At 36.5% G+C, this 27,858-nt stretch overlaps 1 protein-coding gene across 5 annotated transcripts in view; it reads right to left on the reverse strand.

Moving 5' to 3' along the window:
- The window catches only part of MUSK (muscle associated receptor tyrosine kinase), a 91,146-nt gene that overhangs the window by 38,761 nt on the left and 24,527 nt on the right, over nt 1-27,858 (reverse strand). For 3 of the 5 annotated variants that reach the window (XM_061201053.1, XM_061201050.1, XM_061201049.1), the window contains exons 4-5: nt 24,356-24,483; nt 22,868-23,009 (exon numbers count right to left, since the gene is read on the reverse strand). In XM_061201053.1, the coding sequence (XP_061057036.1) occupies nt 22,868-23,009; nt 24,356-24,483 (270 nt within the window). Of the gene's footprint in view, nt 1-4,175; nt 4,206-22,867; nt 23,010-24,355; nt 24,484-27,858 lie in introns of all 5 variants that reach the window. The other 2 variants (XM_061201052.1, XM_061201048.1) reach the window with 1 other exon arrangement.

A 27,858-nucleotide genomic window follows, 5' to 3' on the forward strand; every position in this document is an offset into this window, starting at 1 on the left:
AGGGAAAATTTTCCCTAGCAGGCAATAGTTATAACCTGAAAAATTCCATAGCAAGAGGAATAGCAGTCATTATGGTGGTCAGCAGGGTCAGCTCCAAGAGCGAGTGACCTGTGTAGTCCCCCAGGGCACCATGCTTAGAGGGCCCCATGCTTCGTTTATTTTTCTGCTGCCTGTGTCTTGAAATTATAAGTGATTTTTGAACTAGGGGCCCTCACTGTCATTTGCACCTGGTCCACAAATTATGGAGCCAGTCCTGAGAGCCTGGCGGTGAGAGCTAAAACTGCCTTCTTAAAATAGGGGTGAAGGCTGCACCTCTGTTGGAGTTCCAGAAAAACAAGGCTCCAAGGTGAAATGGAAAATTAAAAAGTTGCAAAATGCTGGATGGGTCTGAAGGAAGTGTCAGTCAAGACTAGAAGACAGAGGCTGTTCCCATTGCAAAGTCTAAATTTCTCAAGAAGACAAGCCAGCTAGGAGGCAGTGTACATTTCTTCCAGAGCGACGAACATGGTACCCCATCTGAACACCTGATAGGAGATTTCTCCCAACTTAGTCTAAGTTCACAGGTTGTGGACCCTTGATAACTAACACTGAGTGACTGGCATCCGAGCGAGGGTACACCCAGGGATTCTTTTCCTTCTGATGTTTTCTGGCAACAATAATGGAGACCTAGATTGCACAGCATAATTGAGTCCACATTCATCATTTGGCTGAAATAACTCTTGTAGGGGTTGGGGCTATACTTGTGTGTCCAGAATTTTTTGAATTTGAGTCTACTGCAATGATCATTTTATGGGTCCCACTGCCTTCGAGAATCTGGGAATAAAAGCAGGATCCTTGAAAGATTGAGAGCGGGTTTAATTCAATTCCATGAATGCTGGAAAAGTGTAGACAGCGGCTGCTGAAGATGACAATAGTCAGTGTGCCCTTAAACCTGAACGAGAGCCTTCTGGCTGAAGATGAGAAACACAAGAAACTGGAAAACTATGAAATCTAGATTGTTTTTTTCTGCTTTAATTTACAAAGGCAAGAATTTTCATTTGGGGACTTTAAATTCTTCCTGGAAATTTAATAATAAGGGAGGGTTTGTTTATTTATTTATTTATTTTGTAATTTATGGCTTTTTCTCTTCTTTTGGCTGGCGTTACATTATTTGGAATATCATTTGGGCTCATTGCAAAACCTCTGATGATCCATATTGCACAACACAGTTAAGAATTATGTGCGATGATAACTAAAACAGAATCCATCATCGTTCTAGAGGTCAACGTAGCCTTGGAGTTCATTTAATTAATGTGCTACTCTGTCCCATATCAGAACCTTCTGGGAGGTCCAGTGGGGCACAGGAGGGTACAGAAAGGAGCACCATTGACATTGCAGATGGCTTCATGAATGTACGGTTGTGCTGACAACCTGCTGGCCTCCTGCTCCAAGGGGGCAGATATACCCTTGGCTGATCATGGGTTTCATTGTTAAGTCTGATGGGTTAAGAGAAAAAAAAAAAAGGCCAGGAAATAAAGGGAAGCTGGTCTCTCCTGCCCTCCCACATTCTTGCCAAAAGATAAAATAGAAACTTGACTCTTTTTTCAGTATTGAAAGATAGCTTACACCTTTCCTGCCAGTTTCCCTCCCTCAAAGAAGGTTGCAAATGTCTTCTGGGTTTTGACTCAGATGTCTTCTCATAATGCTTTCTCGACACATCCCCCTCACACCATGTCATAAGTATTGATTTGTTTGTTTGTTTTTTGGCTGTCTCTTCTCCTGGAATGTAAGCATCAGAAGGGCAAAGCTTGCTTTGTTCATTAACACAAGCTGATTGATAGATAGACAGATCATTGGTCGGTTCATTGATCAATCGACCCAGAACCCTGCATGGTACATGGTAGGCACTCAATAGATATTTGTTGAATGAGTGAGTGAGTGACTCCTCTGATTGGTGAGATTAGGGAAAAGTGCTTGTATATATGATGAGTATCTCAATCCTCTCTGGGCCATCTTTCTGCCAGCTCCCCAGCAAACAAGGAGGGTATGGGTTAATATGCAGTAGGTAAGTTCTCCAGGTCAGGACTTCTTCATCCTACGACTCCAGGTGAAAGGTGAAGGTGTGGGGAGGAATCAGTAGATCACTTGACTCTAATTCTTGGATGAAGGAAGAGAAAGCTTTATTTTTCAATCCAGCTTTATCAGCAATAAAGCTAATATTTTTATACCCATCAGTATTTGTTACCAGTTCTAAGCATAAAAGGTGAAGGGATGGAGAAGGAAATTTCACCACATTTATCAAACATTAAAAACAATAAAGCCAGTTGCCATTAAAAATAAATGCCAGACTGCTCCATGGATAACAGTATACCTGTAATAATAAACTTAAACATAGTTCAATAATAAACTCCCATTGTTTTAGCGGTAGCCACAAACTGAAAATTCGTTCTAAGTCATCCATTTTAAAAGTAATGTGATAGGTTTCATAGCAAATAAATGTCCCTTGAATATCCCTACTGTACCTTTTATTTGCGTGAAAGACAATATAAAAGTGTTTTTGTTGCATAAACAAGCTGTTTAATAGAAGGGGCATGACATTACTGAGTAATTTGGAAAATGTTTACAATTGTTTTGATGTGGATTTTTAAAGAAAAAAATTATCCAACTCTTCTTTCTACAAATAGTTTTATCCATCATTCTCCAATTCACTGTGAGCTGTTTCTGACTTGCTTTCCTATGGGCAAGCATGTTATTGTTCATCTGCAACATGTAAAATAGACACGGGCAATCTATTTATCCCTGGGTTTTCTCTCATGGTATCTAGTCCTGAGTTTTGGGCTTTACTTTCTCTGGGGTAAGTTTACAATACTAACTGCAGGTTGAGAATCCTGTATTCAAAATTGGGCTTAAGCAGCCAGTGATTCCAAAGTTCTGTATAATATAACCGTATTGTATTCCCATTTCCTTTCTCTCTCTGTTTCTTTTCTTTTCCTTCCTTCCCTCCCTCCTTCCCCCCGACACTGCCCCATCTTTCTCATTCCATTTTTCAAAGCACTTTCAGATATATAATAAAGTTTATCATTGGTTGTCATTTTAAGGGGTAATCTGAATTTGTAATAAGGAAGTAGGGCCATTGTACACTCTGAAATTTCCCTGGTGGGGTAATGGAAAGCCTAACAGGTCGGGGACCCAAGTTAAATCCTGAAATTAATAAGCAGTTTGGCTTGAGATGAATTGCCTCTCTTTTCTTGGTAAGCGAGTAGGACCAGAAGAATACTGAAGTCCCTTATAAATTCTATTTCTGAGCAATTATTTCAAAGGACACAATAAGTTTGCATGAATTTTTTCTTTCGTTCTTTTCCTTCTTTGTAATTTTCTAGCTTCTCTTAAAGAGTTCTTTGAGGCTACTTGATTCAAACCAGCACTGACAGGAGTACATTGAAAACAAGCAAAAACAAAAACTAAAAAACAAATAAACAACCCCCCCCAAAACCACACAGGAGCAGGTGAAATAATTTTATCTAAATTTAGTTATAAGCAGCCTGATATTTAGAAATAGGAAAACATCTTGGATACCTTATTTGAAATACTAAGATAAGGAGGTGCTGTTTCAAAGAATACCACCCTAGGGTTTATTCCTAGAGCCAAACTGTATTATATGAGAACTTGTGAATTTCATCCAAAATATACAAAAGTTAGATTAGAACAGTTTGATTGATTTGGTTTGGTTTGGAGCAGTTGCATAATACTTGTCCACTTCAAGTAATGACAGTAAAAACCTAAGCTGGCACCTTGACATTGTTACAAGTCTCCAAAGATTGTGACACCCTCACCTCCTGTCCCCCCAAGGCTTTTGGTCAGAGGATCTTTCTATTCCAATCTGTGTGAGATTTATATTCTCATGCTGATTTACGTCATTTCATTTTGTTTGCATTTTCAGAGTTTGGGGTACAAAGTTTAAACATTTCTGTTGATTCAAACTTTTCTTAATAAAAGTAAATGCTCAATAACTATATTATGTAATAAGGCAGCCCATCTAATAACACTGTTAAATGCTGAATTAATATTCCCCGTACATCGTTTGTTATTTCCTTACAAAATCATGGCACTCAGAGTTGTTTGCAAGGTCAGAGAAATAAACAATGGAATCGAACCATACATTTAAAAAGAAGCAGTGCAGAAAGCAAAAAAAATACCTTTAGTATCTTGCTCAGGTTCACTCTCTTCTATTAATAGAAACAAGACAAACAAACAAACACAAAGAAAAACAACGCATCATGAAAAGGGAAGTCTTCGAGCACAGAAACAGCACTGTAAAGATGAATTAGAATCTGCTTGTTTCTTATCTCAATGAGAGACAAATGCAATCAAGTGAAACTGCTGACCTTTTAAAAGCAAACTATTAAATGACATAAAATTTCAAATCATTACTTTTAGTCAGGCAGTGTTACACAGAAAATGAGCTACAGCATATCCCAACAACACAGCTCATTCATGCATTTTTATTGCGATGTTGACAATTACCCTTTCTTTCAAGGCCACAGACTGTCTACTCTTCTGATAATAGTAGTAGTGATTGTGCTTTTCCTTGTCAGCGTGGCTTCTCCACTTACGAGGCCCCGCTGTGAAGTCAGTGATGTTGAATCTGGGATCTCAGCTATCATTTCTATGGTAATAGACTCATGTTGTGGTAAACAGAGGATTAGGGGGTGTCTGCAGAACAGAGCCTACAACCAACAGAGATTCTCTCCTCTGTATCAATTCCCAGAGGCTGCTCAGAGAACAGAGAGGAGCAAGTCATTCTCTTTCAGGAAAAAACCAGTAAAGCAAGCTACAAAGAAAAATATAAAAATATCTAAATTGGGTATATGGAATTGAGAATTTTTAGAATTTTAAAAATCCTAGAAAAGAGACAACCACCAAATTAATTGTTCCAAAATGTTTAATACAACCATATCAGATGTAGAGCCCACATGAAGCTCTGTTTTTCTATCATGAAGATTTATTTTTTCATGTCAATTTAGACCTTTCTTTGTTTTTTAAAAAATATTTTAATTTTATTGGAGTATAGTTAGAATAGACCTTTCTTTGAATTAGTGATAAGCCAAGTACAATATTTGTTTTTAGTATAAAATGGCAATGCTATTGTTAACTACTTTTAATGATAAGAATACATTGGTATAATTCTTTACAGATTATGGAGACTTTCACACACATTGTACATTATCTCACTTAACCCTCACCATATCTCTGTGATTGTACATGATTGATATTATTCAGCCCATTTTCCAGACAAGGAATCTGAGACTCACAGATTTGCTGTAGATGCAGAGCCAGAAATGCCACTCCAACTTTCAGACACCAAATCTTCTGTTCTAACCTAGCATCACAGTGAGAAGGCCTCATTTTGGTACTTAATACCCAATACTCTTAAATTTAAGTGAACTTATAATTTCCCAGTTAGATTTTACTCTGAACTTTCCCTACCTCCACCAATCAAGTCCGTGGCACATTCTTATTTTATTTTTTTAAGTATCAAGGTCATGTTGGCTAAAAATGAGTTTTTTCCCATGCTAAAAACTGGTCATCTGGACACTTGAAAACTGTGGAGATTCCCTGTTTGCCACACAGACCTTAATCAGAAGAAATAAATAAAGGTCCATAGTTGGACCAGATTGGACCTGAAAAATTATATTTGAATGCCTTTGGGCTGGGCATGTCTTTCTAGTTCATCAGCACAATTGTACTTTTTTCTAAGCTTAGAAAAAAACTTTTTTTTTTTCACCAGCCAAATAACTATTTATGAGTGCCTGAGATGGGCAAGGGACTTCTCTGGGAATATTAAGTGTCTTTATTATCTGGCTGCTATATCTCCAAAATTTTGTTCCACTAAAGTTGAAGGGCCTTAGTAAGTTTTGAGAACTTTATTTACTCATCTCTTACACTACTCTCACTAGGATTCTAGAGCAAGTACAGGTAAATCCTCAGTCTCCTTTTAATTTTACACCAGTGATCTTTTACTGGGCTGTGTTTTAAAGTAGACTCTGAGGGCAATGCTGATTTTCCTTTGCCATCTTTCACCTTGTTGTTACTATTGTTATTATTGTTCATTTTACTTGATTTGTTTGGAATTGGAAGCAGTTTTGAACTAATGCACCCATTTCCTCCACTGCAGATATGTAGCACCAACTCAGAAGATGAAAGAATGTCTAAGATTTGCCATTTTCCTAGGAGGAGGTCTGGAAGTTCCACCAGAAATTATACTTTCGTATATAGACTCTCAAAGTTTTTTTCTACACACAAATGCAAATATACATCTTTATATATACATCTTTACATATGCTTATGTATTAATATACACATTCACATTCACACACATGCACACACAATTGAGGTTACTTTAAATTAGAGACAAATATGCAAGAATACCTGCAAACTATTTAAGGTTGAGTACACTCATTCAGTGTATGAGATTGTTATTTCAAGGTCAAACTGTAGTCCTAGTTTTTCCGTGTATCCTGCTTGCCTAGCCTACCACGATCCCTCTTGTCTTCTAAACTGATTGCTTTACCTCTCATCAATTTTTACATATTCTGTTTCATGGTCTTTATTCCCACTTAATTGTTAAATTTTTGTTTAATTGCCTTATGTGTACTGCATCAGTCTTGTCTTACAATGTGATTTGTAATCTTTGCGGGGTGGGGAGTAGGGGGTAGAGGAGGGAACAGCATAGCATACTTTGCTTTTGCCGTCTTTTTTCCCCTAAAGTCCAGCACAGCCTCTTGTAGAAAAAGGAAATCTTTAAAAAAGAGTTGGATAGTGATTCATTTTCCATCTCTGCTTTCTTGGGATTGTTCAGTAGGACATTTGGAACAGAGAATCTGAGACTTCTCATATTGGAATAATCTGAGATAAAATCAACATCCAAGTTAAAGAGGATATCCATCATTTTCTTGAATACTTTGGTTTATGAGGAACTCAGCATTATCATATCAACCCATTTTAAACAACTATGTTTTAAAAATATATACATATATATTCTAAATCAAACTAAAATCAGTCTCCTTATAATCACCGCCCTCCCCCCGCCCCCAGACCTAGTTCCTACTTCTAGCCACTGGACAAAAATGAAAAAAAAAAAATCCATCAAATATTTTCATTTTTCCAAGCTTGCTAGCCCCAGTTTACCATCCTGACTGCTCACTTTTGAACCATCTCTTATCTTTCCCTCTTTTTGTAATTTATCCTCTTATCTTGTGGTACCAGGAACTAAAACTAACATACACCTAGAGTCTCACAAATTCAAAGAATAGCAAGACTCTTTCTAAATAATCTACCTCTATGAATCTAAATTTGCATAAGTTTTTATTTGCATTCATATAATAAAACAGTTAGGTCATTGGTTCCACTGAAAGTCCTGAATACCCAATACTCATTTCTATATTTGCTTTTATTAAGGTCTATCTCCCCAATTTGAATATGTGTGTGTGTGTGAGAGTGAGTAAATATGATTTGATTCTAAGGTCAGTTAAGTTTTTCCTACTCAGTTCACCGTATTAGTTGATGGGAGAAGAAGTTTGGAGGGGAAATGTATTGTTATATAGAAGGAGGGAAAGCCATCAAGGTTCTCTGGCAGAAATAAAAGGAATATATTTAGTAAAATAATACAGGTCATGTACATCTTGTAGAAAGAAAGAAATGAAACCAGAAGAGAGAACAGGCAGACCTGTGAGACGGTTTCCATTCTTTTGACTGTAAGAGTGAGGAAAGCCAAGAAGATAATAGGAATTTGGCTATCTAGAGTTGAAGTCTCAATGGAGGCTGAAATAGCACATTCTTTGCTCTTTGTAGGATGGCGTCATTTATAATTTTCTTCTTAGGCAATATCTTAAGGAAATCTCTGGTACTCTAAGAATACCATTCTAGGGCTTTTTCTAAGGACATACTCAGAAATTGGGAAATCAAAATCATATTACTAGAATTGTTTCCTTACAGTTAGATATAATACCCTTAAAACAAACCAGGCAAGTGGATCTGGGTTTGAGTCCTCACTCTATTGCTTATTAGCTGTTTGATCTGTGATATTGCTCAACTTCTTTGAACTTCAGCCTCTTCGTGCAGAAAATGTAGGTATCGACTCCCAACTCATAGAATTATGAAGAAGATTAAGTGAAACGATTTGTACAAACCAGTTAATACAGCGACTAAGACACAGCTAGAAGGTACTGAAGGCTAATTTTGAAGCCATGTCTTCTAGCTCTTTCTTGCTTGCTTGCTTGCTATTTCTATCACTATGGTATCTTCCTGACTGATGAAAGCTGTTCTTCCAACTGACTTCAGAGGTAGAAGGTTATTTTATTTTATCTTGTTTTTAAATTTCAGTCTGCCTTAGCTGGCTGCATCCCAGATATTGATCATGTTGAATAGCCTTTCTGTAGGTGTTAAAAGCCTGTGCTTAAATCCATTCCTCAATTATCGGAGAAGAATCACTCTAGAAAGAGAAATCCATTCTTCAGGCCCTATTATTAAAACATAGATGCTAATCAATATTAGATTATTTGAATCCATTCTTAAATAGGCTACATTTGTCTCATATAGCATTGTATTTTAAGAATTATTGAGTCAGAGATGCCTGTTAGTAGACAACCACCACAAAGAACAAAAAAGATCATTTTAATTTTTAATTTTATACTTAAAAAAAATGGCTCAGGGGTGGTTGAAAAGAAATCACAGTGAGGCTCTGTGGTACTTTGTTTCTGAACAGATTCTTCTTTTGTTTTCCAATCATTAAAAGAAAACCTGACAATAGTAATGATAAACCTAAGTAAATACCTGGTTTTCCTTTCCTGACTTCTTGGTGACTAAAGCAAAGAAACCCGATCCTGGTGTGCTGCCACTGTTTACATTTTTGTCCCCTTTGAAGCAGAGCAATGCATAAAGAGGTTTATCCACTGTGGCTCCATCTCTGAAGGGATGGGAGCACAAGTTCCTTTAGAAAAACATACATGGTACCCTCACAAACTGTGACTCTCTCCTCCAAGTCAGGCTGGCCTGCCTCTGTGACATTTCAATTCTCTAAAGTGGCTTGGGTTGGGAACATTTCTGTGGCCTTTGAGATAATAACATTTTCCTAGCTTGTAAATATGGATGGTGAATAATGACTGTGAGTAAGACATGTTTACCAAGGAAATCAGACAAGAGCCACACAAAGTTAACTTGTTTTGATTTCAGTCCTCGATGTAGCTAGAGCAACTATTAGGAATATTTTTGTTAAAATGGTTCTGAAAATACATTACAAGTTTAACTGTAAGTCAAAAGTTGAATTTCGGTTCTGATTCACTTTTTTCATTCTTAAAAAAATTATCTTCTGGTTTTAATGGGAGGAGATGCTAAACAGCTTGATGATGAGGACGGAAGTCGTCATTAGTTTACCCTTTCAAAAGGTTTTTATTTGGGAATAATTTTAGATTTACAGAAGAGCTGTAAAGGAAGCATACAAAAGTTCCCAGGTACTCTTCACTCGGTTTCCTCCAATGTTAACACTGTATATAACTACAGTATATTTATCAAAATCTTCGTTTACTTTTAAATGACATTTTGACCTAATCGCATAAAAAGGAAGATACCTGAGCTCTGACAGTAGTCAAAGAAGCTGAAGTTTAATAAGAACCAGCATTTTCAAATTATTTATTTATTTTTTAGCTGAGAAAAGAAACAGGAGTCACAACCTTAATCTTAAGTGACACTGTAATATCCTGGTTGTCTAAAGTGGCTTGGCTTGGGAACATTTCTGTAGCCTTTGAGATGGGATTCTGGATGTTCCAATAGGACCATAGATAGGCCTCCAAACTGTAGGGTCCCGTGCTGATGAGATGGTAGATATACACCCATTTTAAAATTATGCCCAAGAAAGATAGCATAGACTATAAACTCAAATAGCTTGTGAGTCAAATTGCAGTTCCTTCTGGTCTTCATAGCACCTCCAATAGATACTATCCCAAACTCTTTAGTCCATCTTTGACTCCCTGGTTAGGGGTCAGTGTGCCTGTGCTAGCATGATAAATCTGCCTTTTCCCCTCCCTCACTGAGATATGATCTGTACCATGAGCTGCCATTCATCCATCAAAGCCCTGTGGGACCTCACCTCTCTGAAGCTTTCCCTGACCTTTCACTGTCTCCCCTGTCCTGTGCATGTATCCTGCCCAAACTTCTATCATTGCAAGTATATTGAACTTTAATTACTGTAATTACTTGTTTGCATGTTCACCTTCCTCACTAAATTTGAAAACTTTTCAAGAAATGAACCATGTCTTATTTATCTCTGTAACCTTGGATTTACCTCACTACAGGCAATATAGTAGGCACTCAACAAATGAGTAAATTTGAAGCTATCCTAATACTAATGGTGAATAAGCTAAGTTTCTTCTTAAATTTTTAAGCTTCATCTGGAATAAAGACATTCCAGGTAGAAATCCTTCAATCAATGTTTCTCAAAGTGTAGTTCATAGACTACCTATGTAAGGATCATTTGGGAGATTGCCAAAAGGCCTTAACAGAGATGCATCAGATCTGAATCCCTGGGGAATGCAACCTAGAGCCATGCCTTTAAATAAGATCTGATGTGCACTGATGCTTGAAAACCACTACCTTGGAGGAAGAGTTCCATTAGTCCATCAGCTTTGTTATTTCCATCTCTTTTCATAGAGAATTTTGAAGTGAGTATCATCAATGATGTGACAGTAAATTAAATGAAATAACAACACATTAGTTTTAAGAAAAGGAGACCTCTTGTTGGTTTAGTGTAACGGATACTATGACTAAGCTTCAAACTGAATTCTGAGATACATGCAAGCTAGGGCAAAAAATAAAGTAAAAGAAAATAAAGTACACAGTTCTTGCTACAGGAAGGAGAGCAAAATGGTCTCAAGAGAGACCATTGTTTTCTTCCCAGGCACTAAATTTTTAAAGCAATTTCTCACTTAAGATGTTTTGCAGAGCGGTGAGTGATGGAATGATCAATATTTTCAACAAGATTTTTGGCAAACAGCTATTTCTGTAGTGAATAAAATATGATGTAAGCTTGGGGTATGCACTAAGGTTGCCTCGACTTTCCTGTTTTTATACTTTTTTGGGGGGGACAGTTTGATTCTAAACAGCCCATTTCTAGTTTGCCGGTAAAAGCACATCTTCATACAGCTCCTTAGATAAGCATCCTTCTATCACTTGTCACAATGGGGCCAAACCAAAGTTATAATCTCTAACAAATACCAAGAATGCAGGGACAAAGCATTGATGATTGAGGGTAGATTTATGTTCTTTGGAAGCAAGAGGAGCAGTTGGTAATGCTGACATTCTATTTATGAAATTTGAGAAGCCTAACCAGCAATATTCTCTGGATAGAAGTCATCCAGCTTCATAACAATGTAAAAAACAGACAACAATACCAACAACAGCCAGTATTTATCAAAGAGCTACCATGTAGACACTGTATATATGCTATCTCAGCCCCCTTTAAGAACTCTATGTTCCAAGTCATATTGCCCCCATTTCACAAAGGGGGCAACAGACTTGCAGAGGTTAAGTAAATTATCCAACCTCACGTAACTAGTAAGTGGCAGAGTACTGATCTATGTAACATAAACATAGAAAAAGAAAAGACTCAAGAATGGGGTAATGAAAGATGTTCTGGTCTAGGGGTTAAGACATCCAAGCTCTTGGATAACTTAGGCAAAGTAATCATTTTTCTGGTCTCAAGTTTCCTTATCTGAAGACTAAGGGATTGAGCTATAACTTCTAGGGCTCATTTCAGATTTTAAAGTCGATGGTTACTCTTCTGATAGAACCAAAGTTAATAAAACATCAACTCTATTCTAAATAAAAATTTAGTTTTTTCATTGAACTTTATTGCTTCTACCTCAAGGATAAAGATGACACGTGGAGTAAAGAGCTGTAAACGTCTTTCCAGTTGCTTAAGTCGTTGCTTTCGTTGTACTGAAGTTACTTTAGTCCTAGAACTAACATTGATAACTATTATTTGAGTGATTTCTCTGTTCCAAGCACTCTTCTAAGAGCTTTAAACATGGTATTGAGGTTTATCCTTTTACAACTTATGAGATAGGAAGTATTATTCACCTTATTTTACAGGTAGGGAAACTGAGGCACTAAGAAACGAAGTAACCCACCTGAAGTTAACGTAAGTAGTAAGTGGTGGAGCCACGGTTTGAACTTAAGCGGTTGACTCTAGTCTCTGGAGCCCAGGCAGTTTTCTCAAAAATCTAGAGCCCATGTTATTAGCCAGTACATTCAGTTCCTTCCAAAAATCATGGCTTGTATAGCTTATCATTGGTGGAAATAAATATACTAATTAAAATTTGAAAGTCACATATTTGATCTCTGAAGGAAACAGGTGAATGTACTATTTGGATTCCATATTGCCATAGAGTCCTGATAGCTTTCTGTGATACCTTTGCATGATTCAAAATAGCTACATTTTGAAATTAAGCCCAGTGATGACATGGTCTTCTCTGTCTCACACAGCACCTGGTGTATTGCTCAAGGAATCTTTGTTGGATGAATCAAGGCATTAAAGAGAAAGAATTTTTCCTTTTTTTGGTGAATGTATGTTTGAACTTGTACATCTCATTTTAATACCTAAACAATGAAAATAAAAGCTTACTCCAATTAGAGGGTGCATATTTTCGGTCCCAATAACTTTTCATTTCAAACGATATAATGTCAACATTATATCAATTTGATTATCTTAAATGAAGACAAATCTTTGAAGCACATTTTCTTTTCTTAAAAGCGATTAAAGAGGGCCTAACTGTTCTTCACCTTGAAGTATTATATGTTCAGTGCATAATCATTATATAACTTTTTTTTGTCCTTAGAGAACTTTACTGACAACTCTTCAACTAAAGGACCACTTTACCATTGTTTCTCAAAAGCACTACAGAACTTTCTAGATGAGAATGCAGCATAATCTCCCCTAAAGTTGAAATCAATGGGTCAAACCCTTCTTTTAGAGCATGCACCCTATGAATCATGCAGATTTAATTTTCCCCATGATAGCCCCCCGGGTTATCAAAGGTTTATGCCTGTTTCTTTTCTTTGGTTTTTAAATACACAGTGTACTCATGACAGCAAATCAAAGCTGTTAGTGGCATCAAACAGGTAGAATTGATGCCGGGAACAGGGCCATTGCAAATTTTATTAAGTCTGCAATCACTGAGAGCACAGCACACGTTGGGGGTTTAAATACCTCTCTCTGTGGCATTTGTCATATTAAGAGCTGCAGCATAAACAAAGGAAAAAGCAAATCAAATGTATGTAAACATTTCTAGATGCAGTAAGGAAGTCTGATCTCTAGGAAAGAAGACAGCCAGAAGTCTAACATTTTTGAAAACAGTCCTGATCTCTTAGAGTTAGATCTCTTGCCATTTGCCTCTGGGACATCCTATGTGTGTATTTGTTTTGGTCTTTTAGAATTCTACTTATCTTATATACTGCATATGTTTGCCAAAAATCTTCAACAACAGCAACAAAAGCCTCCAATAGACCAGGTCATCCCTAAGGATACATGGTGAAGCTTTTCAGATTGCAGAGAAAGGGACTGACAGCAATAAAGTGCCCTGTTCAGTGTTGGGAAACTCTTGCTCTGGAGCCGATTAAGTTTGCCAAATGGCTCACCTTCCCTCCTCCTCACTCCCCAAAATCCCTCTCCCAAGTGTGGAGGCATGGGTCTATTTTTGAGGCCCCCTGCAAATAAGGAGTTGTTTAAACGTTAGAGGAGCCTACTATAACCCTCTATGTAGAAGGGTTCTGTTCTCTTCGTGGTCTGCTTCTAGGGCTCTCATTTGCAGCTTTATACTGATGCCAAGCCACCTCTTCCCACTGGTGATGGCTGACTGAGAACCCTTGGTTCTAGCCTCTCTTCTGCCTAATCTTTTCCTTAATGGCTTAAAGCTCCAAGAGGAAACAAGGCAATAATAGAAAATGCAATTAGCAGGGAGCCCAATCCATTCCAACATCCATCTATCTTAATTTGGGTCTCAAGGATTCTACACTCAACCAGTTTCTAAACACAAAGCAGGATTTGTCTCAATGTGATATTCACAGAATGTATAAGATCCGCCCTCAGCTCCAAATAAATAAATCATTTCATTAATAATTAAGGCGAAGGATATAAGGGACGTATAAGGGAAATATGTAAGAATATAAGGGAAATATAAGAAAATTAGATATTTGTAGTTTTTTTTAATGGATCCTTTCCAATGATTAAAAAACTCAGAACAATGTTCTTTCTGGCTATAAAAAGAATAATTACATTATCGTATTAGAAGTGTTTAATTTCTGTGGTGTAGTGTTTATGAAACATTTTTTAAGGGAGAATATCCCTCTCGTCAAAATTGGAAAAGTAAAATAAGAATCTGGTACTTCAAAGGTCATTCAAAGCGTCCCCTGATGGCAGCCTCTCCTTGAAAACTTCAGCTCTACCACTCAGATCATCACATTCCATGGTGGTATCGCCCTGCCACTGAGTACTCTGGAGTACTGAGTACTTTGGAGTACTCAGGAGAAAACTGTTTCAGTTAAAGACACATAGGAGAAACAGTAGGGATCATTCTTTGGATGCGCACATGCCTAAGGTAGAACATGAAGTAGATTGGAGAAAGAGACAACGCTGTCCCTTGACTTAGAAGAGAATTCCTTCCATAGGTCCCTGAGAAGTCACTTTGTCTCTTTTCAACCAAACAACACTAATGCAGCAAGTATCATTGTTCAGGGCCGGCAGGGGGAGGGCAGACTACATAGAATTATGCTGCTGAAAATGATGTTTTTACCTCTGTGAGGAACTAATTAAAAGAAATGATCTCAAACAGAAGGAACATTTCTAGTTAAATATAAGGAAATCTTTCTGAGCCAATATGATTGATTTATCTTTGCTTTATAATTGTATATTCATTCTCATATCTGGAGACAGCTAAGGAACCATCGTAGCTAGGGGGCAGAAGCCACAAACAAGGCATGATTGCCTTTAAGCTGGGTAAGACAAATCTCAATTTCAGATATATTAAAATACGTAATAAAGAAACAAAAAATTAGCCAATGCTTGTTGTAAGAAACCAATGACTGTGAGATTCACTCCAAATATGGTAAAATATTTAAAAATGAACATCTAGAAAATGAAATTTTCTATGAAATATGACATACAGATTTCTCTGGCCCTCATTTATCCTGCCATGATGCCTATCCTAAAGCCCACTGTCACAGAGGTACCCGAGACAGGGGTTAACATTTCCAGAGGGAGAGCCTCCACAGTTGTGAGATTGACAGCTCTTTTCTGCATTCCAGGTGACTATGGAATTTGGGAAACCAGAGATTTCCCTGCCAATGGCAAATCAGTATAGCTATATAGTTCTCACCCAGGAGTGCTTCACTTTTCTATGTGAACTTACTGTTATTTTACTTTATGAGTCAATAACACCTAACCAAGTGTAGAAAATATTCATTGAGAAATCAGAACCCATATGGAATTTTAGTTTGGATCCTCCAAGCCACTTCAGAATCATAAATTCCAGGTTTCTGCCCATAATCAAGAAAGAAGAGTCAAACGAGAAGAGAATTCACCAGTAGCTGCCACTCTCTGAACCTTTTCACTTCCCACTCCATCTAAGTGGCTCCCTGACTTCCTCAACTTACTGTCTTTACGGGTTAATTCCCTCCCTAAGGAAATGGCAGCTTCCGTGTTCTGTTTATCATGATCCCACCCTGAACATTCTTCAGCCAATAGGCAAGAGTTGTGAATATCTAATCAACATAGGGCTCGATTGCCTTTGACAAAACTTTACCCATGCCTGAGTTTGTTCTAGAGCAGAATGGAGCAACAGAACTACAAAAATAATATGTAAAACCAATGAACAGAAAGGTTGATGCCACTTGATTAAAATAGTATAATATTTGGAAGAAGTCATTTTTTTCCAAAGCATAAATACAAGCATTAATTCTTCCTCATTATAAAGGTCTCTTTATAAAAGTTCAGAAAGTATAAAGCTATATAAAGTATATGATGGAAGGTTACCAACCCCCCCATGTAATTCTATATGCAGAGATGATGACTATTAACAATTTGGCATTTATACTCCAGTGTATAATATATAACATACTGTTCTTTAACTTACTTTTTCACTTATGAACACATTAATATTTCTAATGGGTTAATATTTCTAAAGAAATAGGATAGTGCCTTGCACATGGTAAGCACTATGTAAGTATTAATTAAATTACTACTAATAAAAACAGCAAATAATTATATCATGCTTACTGTGTGCCAGTATTAATTCATGTAATCATTGCAAAAACCTAAGAGGTAGGTCCTATTTTTACCCCTGTTTTAGAGATGAGGAAAATGAGATTCAGAGACAGGAAACAGACCCAAGTCACATATATGGTGGAAAGTCTTAGAAATTAATACATATAGATCAATCTCATCCTTTTTAATGGTCACACGGAATTTCATCACATATTATGTCAGTCTCCTATTGATGCAAATTTAAATTATTTTAAAAAATTTACTATTATAAACAGCTTTGTGATAATCTTGAGTATATACTTCTGTAAATAATTCCCTTAGATAAATTTTTAGAAGTTAAATTATTGAGACAAATCTATGCACATTTTAAAGTTTGATGGTTATTAAAAACAAAAAACCAAAAACAAATCCACTAGGCTACACCAAATTATAAGAATAATTGCAAGTGCTGGTTTCCCACACCCTGTCTATTGTTGTTATTCTAATTGATGTTCTTTGTAAGTAATCTGTCTTTTCTTTAATAATTAACATCACCTTTTTGTGTTTGGTTCGTTATGTATTTGGTTCATTATAATGTGTCTGGGTGTGCAAGTATTTCTAGATCTGCTCTTTATTTTTACTATTGGGACTTGGTGTACATCTCATACTTGAAGATTTAAGTTTTCATCAATTTTGGCAAGTTCTCAGGCATCATGCTTTTGAGTATAGCTTCTTTTACATTTCTCTATTCTCTCTTTCTATAATTTACATCCTTAATTATTTCTTTTTTTATCCTTAATTATTTCTTAAATTCAATTTCATCTTTCCCATCTCTCTGCACTGAATTCTTAATTCTGAAGAGCTGACTTCTAATGTGTGAATTATCTCTTTATCTCTAATATACCATTATTCAACAACTGAATTTTAATTTTAACCATTATATTTTTCATTTGTTAAAATTATATTTAATTCTTTATCGGAACTGCCTTTCTTCTTCCTAATGTATTTTACTTTTTTGTTGTTCCTCCTTTTGTGTCTTTAGTTTAAACATATTTATTTTAGAGTATCTATTATATTGTGTTGTTAATCGAATTTCCTGGGGTTTAAATCACTTTGTATATTGTGTCAGCTAATTCTCACTCAAGGCAGGTTGTTTCCTATGGATGCGATAATTTTTTATTGTGAACTCATCCTCAGTGTGGCTTTACCTATGAAAACCCTATGTAACCTGTGTAAGGTGTTTCTTTGTTCAGCTTTTTTGTTGTTAAATTTTTGACCAGGGACTAATTTAAAAAATTTTTCTTTTAAAGTATGGTTTATTTACAATATTGTATTAGTTTCAGGTGTACAGCAAAGTGATTCAATTTTTTTTCAGATTATATTTCATTACAGGTTATTACAAGATATTGAATACAATTCCCTGTGCTATACAGTGAATCCTTGTTGCTTATCTATTTTATGTATTTTTTTGTATCTGTTAATCCCATATTCCTAATTTGTCCCTCCCTCTCTCCCTCCCTCTCCTTTTTGGTAACCATAAGTTTGTTTTCTGTGTCTGTGAATCTGTTTCTGTTGTGTATGTAGATTGATTTGTATTATTTTTTAGATTCCACATGTGTCTTTCCACATATTTGTCTTTCTCTGAATGATTTACTTCACTAAGTATAATATCATCTAGGCCCATGCATATTGCTGCAAATGACAATATTTCACTTTTTTTATAGCCAGGTAATGTTCCGTTTTATATATACCACATCTTCTTAAGCCAGTCATTTGTTTATGGGCACTTGGGTTGTTTCCATGTCTTGGCTATTGTAAATAGTGCTGCATTGGGGTGCATGCATCTTTTTGAATTAGAGTTTTCATTTTTTCTGGATATATGCCCAGGAATGGGATTGCTGGATCATATGGTAGCTCTATTTTTAATTTTTTAAGGAACCTTCATACTGTCTTCCATAGTGGCTGTATCAATTTACATTCCCACCAACAGTGTAGGACGGTTCCCTTTTCTCCACACCCTCTCTAATTTATTATTTGTAGACTTTGTGATAATAGACATTCTGACCAGTATGAAGTGATACCTCATTTTGGTTTTGATTTGCACTTCTCTATTAATTAGCAATATTGAGCATCTTTTCATGTGCTTGTTGGCCATCTCTATGTCTTTTTTGGAAGACCTGGGACTAATTTTTATGTTAATTTCTCCAACTGGGGATTCCCAGACTGGCTGCGCTGACAGCATGAATTCAAAACCAAATCTAATTGAGATACAGTCCTGAGTGTTGGCTATTCATTCATAAGAACACTTGTTTTTTCTTCTTATGAAGAGAAAGACAAGCCTCTGTGTTGTCTTTCTATGCCAACGGGTAGAATTTTTCTGGCCTATCTTTTCACTTCAGTGGTTCTCAGCTTTATACAGGGTATCAGCGCTAACTTCCACTTCACAGGGACCCAAGACCTTGACTTTTTCCCTTTAAGAGTCTTAAAACCAATCTTCTACATTACAGAAATGGGCACTTGTCTCATTACGTGGAGGACAATTCCCAACCAGCTCATGATCTTACTGCTCTGCTTTTCCAATTTCTATTCATTCCTGACTTCTGAATATTTACATTTTTTTCCTTATGAGTTATACAACTAACCCAGCATTTCTGGCTGTTTGTAGTAGGAAGATTTTCATATTATCTTGTTGGCCGTGTTGCTGGAGTTCTAAGTGTTTAATCCCAGGTTTGTGTATTTAGTACATAAAGATTCCATGAATCATCATTTCAAGCATTCTCTTACAATATTCACAAATCCTTTGCCCTCTTTTCTTTCCTGGCAAAACTCCAATGATTATATTTTGCCTTTGGATTTGGCTTTCTACTTATTCCAACTTATACCTGTACTGCTGAGCAACCCTGCAGGAACACCTGCAATGAGGCAAATTGATGCCACTCTGTATTCATAGTACTCTTCTCTGCTAAAATCTGAATGTTGCCCAGCAAGCCTAGTTTCCCTGTGAGTCATCTCCCCCATTCCCCACAGCTATTTTAAAACCTTTCCACTCTCTTCATCCCTCTGCCCCCCTTTACAGACATATTTTCAGAAGATAACCTTACTTCCTACTTCCTAGAGGAAATAGAGCCCATCAGAACAGAGCTTTCTCAAATTCCATCTGCCCAACTTACGAACTCATTTATACTGGCATACACCTCTTTTCTCCTTCTTCCTATTACAAGGAAGGAAGTTTCTTCTTCCTGTCTAAGTAATCATATAATTGACCACTGAAGCTGGGATATTTTTGAAACTAAAAGAAGGACTCTATTAATAATTATTCCAGGACAACAGGTATAAACCAGAACTGTCCTGGGCAAACTGGGACATGCGGTCACCCCCTATATAAAGTTTATTGCTGAATACATCTCTTTTGCCTTCCCAAGCACCACAGTCCCTTGAATATTCCACCTCTCTCCTGTATATTCAAATTTTCCTTCTCTCTGGGTTCCTTCTCGTTAATATTTTAACACTGTCCATGTTTTTTCTTAAACATTTCAATCTTTTAAAAAGAGAAATCATGCAAAACCACACTTCCTATGTGCCAAAGATGCCTCCAACTACTGCTAACTTTTTTGACTCATCCCTTTTCTCTGCCAAATTTATCGGAAAAAATTGTCTACATACACTGTCTCTCTTTCTTTCAGTTCCTGTTCTCCTTCATTCACAGAATTCTGGCTTCTTCCCCATCCCCATTCTGACACTACTCTTGACAATGTCATACATGATTCTCTTGTTTTTTTATAGAACAGACAGTATTCAGTGTTACCCCATTTCTTAGGTGCCTCTATCTGTGCAGCCTTGAGTGAATTAGTTATCCTCTGTATTCCTGGGTTTCCTAAAATGGTACAATTATAGGCCCTTCCTCAGTGACTGTTAGTGAAAATTAAAATAAAATAATACATGTAAAGCATTTAGGATTTTAAAATGTTAGCCATCCCATTGCTCATCCTTTTCGAAAAACATCCATGTTTGGTCATGGTTGAGTTAGATGGTTCCATCAGTAATTTTGCATGCCACTGTTTGAATCTTTTAAGGCAAGGCGGCAGGGTAGAATATCTTTACACTGCCATTCCAGAGACCCGGCCGCCTGAGGATGGCAATCTAGAAAGGGAGCTAGCTTTACTTCCGTGTCCAAGGATGTTTCTTTCATGTTTGTTATGGCTGCTAAGATTTAGCAAACACACTGTACTAAATCCATAACCTGGCATGCTTAACCTCATTAGAAGCTCACAATGGCAGATAAACCATATCTTTCCCTGACATACCTATTTGCCCTCAGTGTAGCCCCACATCAAATAGCACTTACAGGGCTCTCATTCTGATTTTCTCAAACTAATTTGCAGAGTTACCGATATAATACATAGCAAATGCTCATCTGTCCTAACTGACCATGGCCAGCTTCATCTTTAGCCCTCACCATTGCCAAGACAGCAGGCATCTGAAGGCACACTGGGATTCTTCCAGTGACTTCTTAGTTGCTTTTTCACCTGCTCTGAGTTGTTGGTTGAATTGGCCTTTCCTTTAAAATAGGTCATGTTTGCATTATATCTTGTGGACATGCCTCAACTATTTCTTTAGGTGGAAGCCAATTTTTCAGAGCTTCAATAGCCAAAGCAGATTTGCTGCAAAATTTATGTTCTAATAGCAATAATTATAGTTGATACCATTTACTAAATGCATATTATATACCAGCAGCTGTGCTAAGCATGTCACATATTTTCGTGTATATTGACTAATAAGGATTAGAATGGAGTAGAAGTAGACATGTGTGCTAAAATGAGCATCTTACCTACTGGTAGAGTAACTTTAAATGATATTATGAGCCCTCAGTACTAGCAAGTTTAATAAAATCTCTAGCATATATTAATTATTAACACAATGAACATGATCTTTTCAGTGTTTGGAAGAAAGGAGAGTGTTCAGTTTTACTGATAGGCATGATACAAAACTAAATGGCAAGGCAAGACCAAACTGTGTAATTGAACTCCAACTAATGAGATCTGTGATAATTTTCTCTAGGCCAAAGCTAAAGCAAATGGTTTCAATATCTTTGAAGACAGTAACCTAAACAATCAGTATTTGATGTTATAATTCAGTGGGCTCGTATTTCATACCCTGAAGAGGAAAATATTTATGATATTGTACACAAATGGATAACATTGGTTCTGTATCCCTCCACATATAGTTCAAGGAAACACTGGATCTAGGCAGACATTCACTGTGTCTGAAAGTGGGACTGAGTGTGTTTGTATGTTTAGTTAATTTTCACTCAATAAGTTACATCAGGCGATTGTTGCATTCTGAGCTTTAAATAGCATTGATAATTTAAAAGATATTAAATTCTAGCAGCTGTGCTAAAAATATATTCTTTTTACATCTGACAACCACTATTCCCTCCAACCTCATTCCTTTCCATGAACAGTTAATAGAAATGAGATCATTAAAGCTGTGAGAAGAAGGTCTAGCTAGGAAATAAAGATAATCTTAAAGGAGCTAATAGAAAACTGTATGATTGAGAAGGAAGAAATGTAGGAAAGGGTCGATTTTGGCCTAAGAGAAGGGTGACATCAAAGTAAGCTATGGGGAAACTGTGAAGTCTTCCCCAGCTGAACTGTAATTTGTGCCAGTGTGTGATAATCACTTTATCAATCAGATAACAGAAAAGCAGAAAAGGAAGTGATAATTCTTATAGTCAACATTTGCTGAGTTTTACAAAGGGTCAGACACTCTGCTAAATACTACCAGTAACTTATCTCATTGAATACTCACAACAAACCCCACTTTGCAGATAAGAAAACTGAGAGCCAGAGAGGTTAATTCTAAGGCCTGTAACAGGAGGAGCTGGGAAGAGTTTTGCACTCAGTTTACTCACCTCGTATAGGCATGCTGGTAGTTTCTATTTTTAAGCAAAATATGTTATAATTTTAGGTCAAGAAGGAGCTGAGGACCAAATGGATAGAATCCCTAGCTCGATCTGGATTCTGATTTCTCAGTGAAGATATTTCACAACCAGTTGTTGGATTAATTGACTTCAAAGGAACACTTTAAAAAACGGAAAATATTTTGACAATGTAACTCATAGAAGTAGGACCATTTGGGGTTATACGTTTTGAGCCAGTATTATATTTTTCTCAACCCTTTGTGACAATACAATTGGAAAGAGGTTACTTTTTTTCTTTTCTTTCTGATACATTTTTAAGACACGTCTTTTATGCTGAAAAAAGATAAAATGAATATCTTCAAATTTATAAACACGGGAGAATTGTCCAAGCCAAGAAGACGTTCTAAAATGGTATCCTATTGTTTTAGTATTATAGTGACTTTAGTCGGTTTTGGTTAATTGATGGGCTATAGATGGAATATGACCTGTTATACAAAGGAACTTTTTTTTTTCTCTTTTCAATTTTTTGAGTGTTGACCTCACAGTCTAATATCTGGAATAAATGAGGGAAATGAACTACCTACTGCCTCTCTGTTTTGCAAGCTGAAATACAGCCTTCACAGTAGAGCGTGAGGCCCTCTGCTAGCACTGTAATGGGAAGGAACGCAGCTCCTTACCCTCAACTTCCAGCTTCGCCAACTTGGAATATGCTGTCCCGAGGCTGTTTTTTGCCACACATCGATAATTTCCGGCATCTTCCTTTTGCACATTATGAATCCTTAAACTCCCAGATTCAAGAACCGCAGTGCGGGAGTTTTCCTGCCAGGGATAGGGACATGAATTAAAAATGGCCATGGGTCTGTCAAGGACACATTTGCTATATTTCATCTAGTCATCACTATCAATCTTATCAAAAATATTATTTTAACATTTATTTGGCATTTATTATGGGTAACATACAATAATAAATGAGATAGTATAAGATTACCAAAATTAATTTTAATAACAATGCCATAAGATATAGTTATTTTTATTTCCTTTCATTATATGAGGACCCCAAGGCTTATCGGATGTCCTACATCAACAAGCCTTATTTTAGGAGTTTATTTGATGTCTAAAAAAGTCACATCCAGGTCTGTTTGATTAAAAGCATTGCTTTTAACAGCCATGCTTACTGCCTATATGGTATCCTTAGGGGAATATATGTCCTTTGAAAAGTTGGAAAATTCTACAGATAATACAAAAATTGGTCTTTATAGTTAAAATGTTACATCTATCTTCTCTCTGGGGACTCTAAATTCAGTAGTATATATAGAGCCACCCCTGCTTTTATTGTAGAAAATATTTATAACAAAAGGAAAGCCAGAGAATTATATAGATTACCATTAAAAAATGAAAATTATTTGTTTTATTTTAAATAAAACAAAGCTAATTGATATTATGTTTTATTTCAATTAATTGACATATACCAACACCTATGTATTCCCCATGGAATACTCTGAGTACAGTAATATGAAAAATATAATGTCTTTGACCTCACTGAGTTCACAGTTAGTAGGTTATACAAGGATGGAAAGAGACGATGGTGATGCAGTATAGTAATTTATCAATAAATGTAGGTATAAGATACAAAGCAGTACAAAATAAGCATGTGAATAATGCATTTCAAGTTTGACTATGTGATTGAGGTTGTTGTCAAGGTGGTTTGTTCACCAGTCTTGAGTCTTGATGCTCTAACTTCACTCCAGAATGTTCTCATTCCTTTGCTTCCAAACCTTATTTCTTTCTCTCCTCCCAGAAACTATTTGTCAGGTCTAAAGCTTGGAACTTAGTTCCATTTTTTAAATCTCTTGAGTCTCAAAGATTCAATGTTGAAAAATAAATGATTCAAATACCAACCAACAAAAAAGACTGTAGCTTTGCTCTGCTTTGCCTCCTTTATCATCCTTAACGCTACTGGTTCCTATCTCTTTTTTCCCCTACTCAGCCCCAACTGGAATGCCTTACAATTTGCATATATGGGAACAGAAATATTAAAGTTTGGTTAAATGTTGTACATGGAAAAAAGTTTATACTAAGTTTATAAGTGTGCGACTGAGTTTGCAAAGGATTGTTGTATTTGAAAATGTGTTGCATATACATGTTTTAACATAACAATCACTTACCCTGAGAGCACTGTCCCCCTTGATCCACGACACTGATGGTTTGGGATTGCCCATTGTAGTACATGGTAGAACTGCCTTTAATCCTTCTATTATTTTTACGTTTATGGGAGGACGAGTTATTTTAGGTTCTAAAGGGAAATGAAGGTTAAAAATTAAAAAGCAATATGGCTTTACTAAACTTAGAGTTTCTAAGTTTATGTTTAATTATAAATATACATTAAAAATATTCTTAGGCTTATTATAATATAGAATTCGCCAAATGCTAAGACATGTTTTTAGTGGCTATCAAACAGAAATCATTTTTGAAAATTTAGGTTATCTCTGTTTTATCTTATTTGAAAAATCAGTTCATAAAACATATTAGGAGTTTAAAATTATCATAGTATTCTTCACTTTAAAAATAGTTAATAAAAAGTTGATTAAAATAAACTGATACCATAACAATTCAACATTACGTAATTCATAGCAACAGACATGAAAACATATGAAAGTAAAGTTTTGATATAAGTTTTATTTGTATAATTCTGAGTTATGACCTACTTTCCCTTTGGTTTCCATCTTAATTTGACTATTAAGTTTGATGATTAAAAATTAGATACCTTTATCCTCTAGAAAATAAATCAAATGTCACTATATTTGTAATCAGAGAAATTCTGTAATACAATTCAGAGTAACTCTACTCTGCAAAGCCAACTTGTTTATACTGTTCTGTGAAACACTCCTAAATTAATTTTTTCAGAAGAAATAGTTTATGTCAGTTAATTTTTATTCTCCAATATTGAGCTTTCAGAGGAAGACATTATTAAATCTAATGCATAGAAGTATTGACAAGTTCAGGATGCCAGTTATTTTACTATTTGAAACATTCATAAAATAATGAAAACTACATTTATTTCCTAAGGAATCTTATGTTACAGATACAAAACAGAAGACTGTCTTTGCAGGAGAGACTACTGAGAAATAGATGCATCTTATTTCTTTCAGGTCATGTGCCATAATCAATTTGTTACTTTGACATAGAAGAGCAGGAAATAAGGATTTTTGCCCTTCTACTTCAATTGTGTGTGTGTGTGTGTGTGTGTGTGTGTGTGTGTGTGTGTTGGAGGGACATGGTTTGGTGGTGGTTATAAGTGATATTTGCAAAGACTGCATGGTCTATTGATTTTTAATCTAGCCATTTATTGCCATTTAGAGGTGGTATGATCCTGCAGTGTGGCAAAGATACAAGACAGGCTTTAAACATGTTATAGGAAAATATCAACGTCGTCACTTTGTCTGCGATCTAAAGCATACAGTGCTCATTCTCATCAATGACAGTGAATACCTACATTTAGATAATGACTAGGCACCTCAATTGTGAGTTGAGTTGTCATACAGCTATTGGCAAAAGCTTAGCTTAGGAGTTGATACACCTGTGATATAGTCAAAGAGAATATTATTCATTCCTTCCATTGGGCCCCCTGAACTGATCCCTGTGGCAAACCTGAGTTTGTCACAGATAATGTCTTAGGCAGAAAACCTTTGCTTAAAGCAAATAACTCCTGTCTTCTCAATGAAATAGATGTCTTTGTCATCTGTTGGTGAGAGGTCAGGAGAACCTTTGCGGGCAATTGAATATAAAGAAAACTAGGAATGAACTGAGTATTGACATGGAGTCATGGATTCCCCACCCTAAGGGAGCATGATTCAGGTGGAGCCATGAGCACTGACTAATCAGAACTGGTCATCTTGTTGAAGTGGGATGCTAGAAGTGTCCTGCTATGCCAAGACTGAACCCTTAGTTGTTGGACCATAAGGCATCTGGGGGAGGGAACTCCCGAAGGAGATCTGAGGGTAGTTGGAGTAGCAATGGGGGTGGGGACCTTGAGGGTCTCATGAAACAGCTCTTTAGCAAGCAGTGTGGAAGCATTCCAAAATTTTAACAGTTGGGATGGCCACACCAGTGTATACCCACCTGAATGGGTGAGCTTTCCTAAGGAGAGAGTGGAGAAAAGAAGAGGAGAGAAGAAAAAAAGAGGATTTAGGATAGAACCAAAATCAAGAACATTTAGTGCCAGAAAAGTATGAGCAGTATTCAAAGGAAAAGTAGTACCACAAAGTAGTGAAGTACTTAAATGTACTCTGTCTTTGGAATCACACCTTCATTCTTCAGCAAAAGAGAACATCCCAACTTCCTTACTTGGTGTTCTTACTGCCCCACATGCTGAAAGAAAGCCTGCTTGTGGGTACATCCCAACCTATTTACCCTCAGAACCCCCAGATCAGCTTTCCCACGATGTCCCACTAGCCCCACTACATACCTATTATAGTTAATCTCGGACAGCATTTATAGGTGTGATCAAACATAAAAGATTAACAGACATGTGAGAACAACCATGAACATGAAGAAAGAGAATCAAAATAAAATCAAAACTTAGCCTGAAGAAAACAGAAATAAAGCAGGTGAAAGAAGAAAATGCTTTTTAAAAAATGCATTAATAGTATCCTTAGATGAGTGAATATTGCATCATACACATACAGTTGGCTATGAAAAAAAGGAGCAGTCAGGGAAAAAATAATACCTAGAAATTAAAAATACGGGTTTTTAAGATCAAAGTACAGAATATAAGGTCAGAATAGCAGAATGGTCATACTGAAGACCAAATTCATGATATAGAAGGAAAAGCCAAATAAATCTCCTAGAAAGTAGAATATCAAGATAGATATGTAGGAAATATGAGGAGAAAAAATTGGAGTGCAAAATAAAGACTTTCAGCCACACAAACATTCAGAAAATACATCTCACGTGCTCACACTGAAAAGAAGCAGCAAACAACTTCCTCCAGCAAAACAATAACAATAAAACCAAAAGATAAAAGATGTAAGAAATAGTGATAAAATCAACAACAAAAACTCATAATAAACATTCCGGGTGGAACTGGATTCCACCATGCTTTGTATGGTGCCAATATGCATGTTTCTGTGATTTTTCCCATCAGTAGTGTGACGTCAGAGAGGAGAAAATAAAGGTTACTTCATTACAAGGTTGAGAGTTTGCAAGCAGCAGGTGCTATAGCACAGGGGGTCATGAGATTTGAGGATGCTGGTAAGGGCTGTGTGACGATGCCACACTAGGTAGGAGAGAGAACTAAGTGAAGAGAGAATTGAATGAAGTGCCCATTGGGGGTCGATGGAACAGAGACCCTCCCAATGGAGTTAAGGGCAGGAGAACATGACCATGATGGTGACGGTATGGAGTGGGAGGAAGGGTGTGAGAGAGCTAGACTATGTTCTTAGCTGAGAAAGAGACAGATGGAGTTTGTGCCTTCTGTTTGGAGGCAAATCATGAGTGTGGGAAACTACTTTCCTCATCGGACAGAGCTGGAAATAGAAATGTCTATTTCCACATGTTCAGGATGTGACCTACTGGGGTTTAAGATTTGAAATACAGTCCATTTCCTGGGGGTGACAAGGTCATAGATTGGGTAGACTGATAAAGAGTTAAGGCAAACATCACTGGACTT

Source organism: Eubalaena glacialis, chromosome 9 (genome assembly GCF_028564815.1).
Source record: "Eubalaena glacialis isolate mEubGla1 chromosome 9, mEubGla1.1.hap2.+ XY, whole genome shotgun sequence".
In the NCBI taxonomy this organism is placed as follows: Eukaryota; Metazoa; Chordata; class Mammalia; order Artiodactyla; family Balaenidae; genus Eubalaena; species Eubalaena glacialis.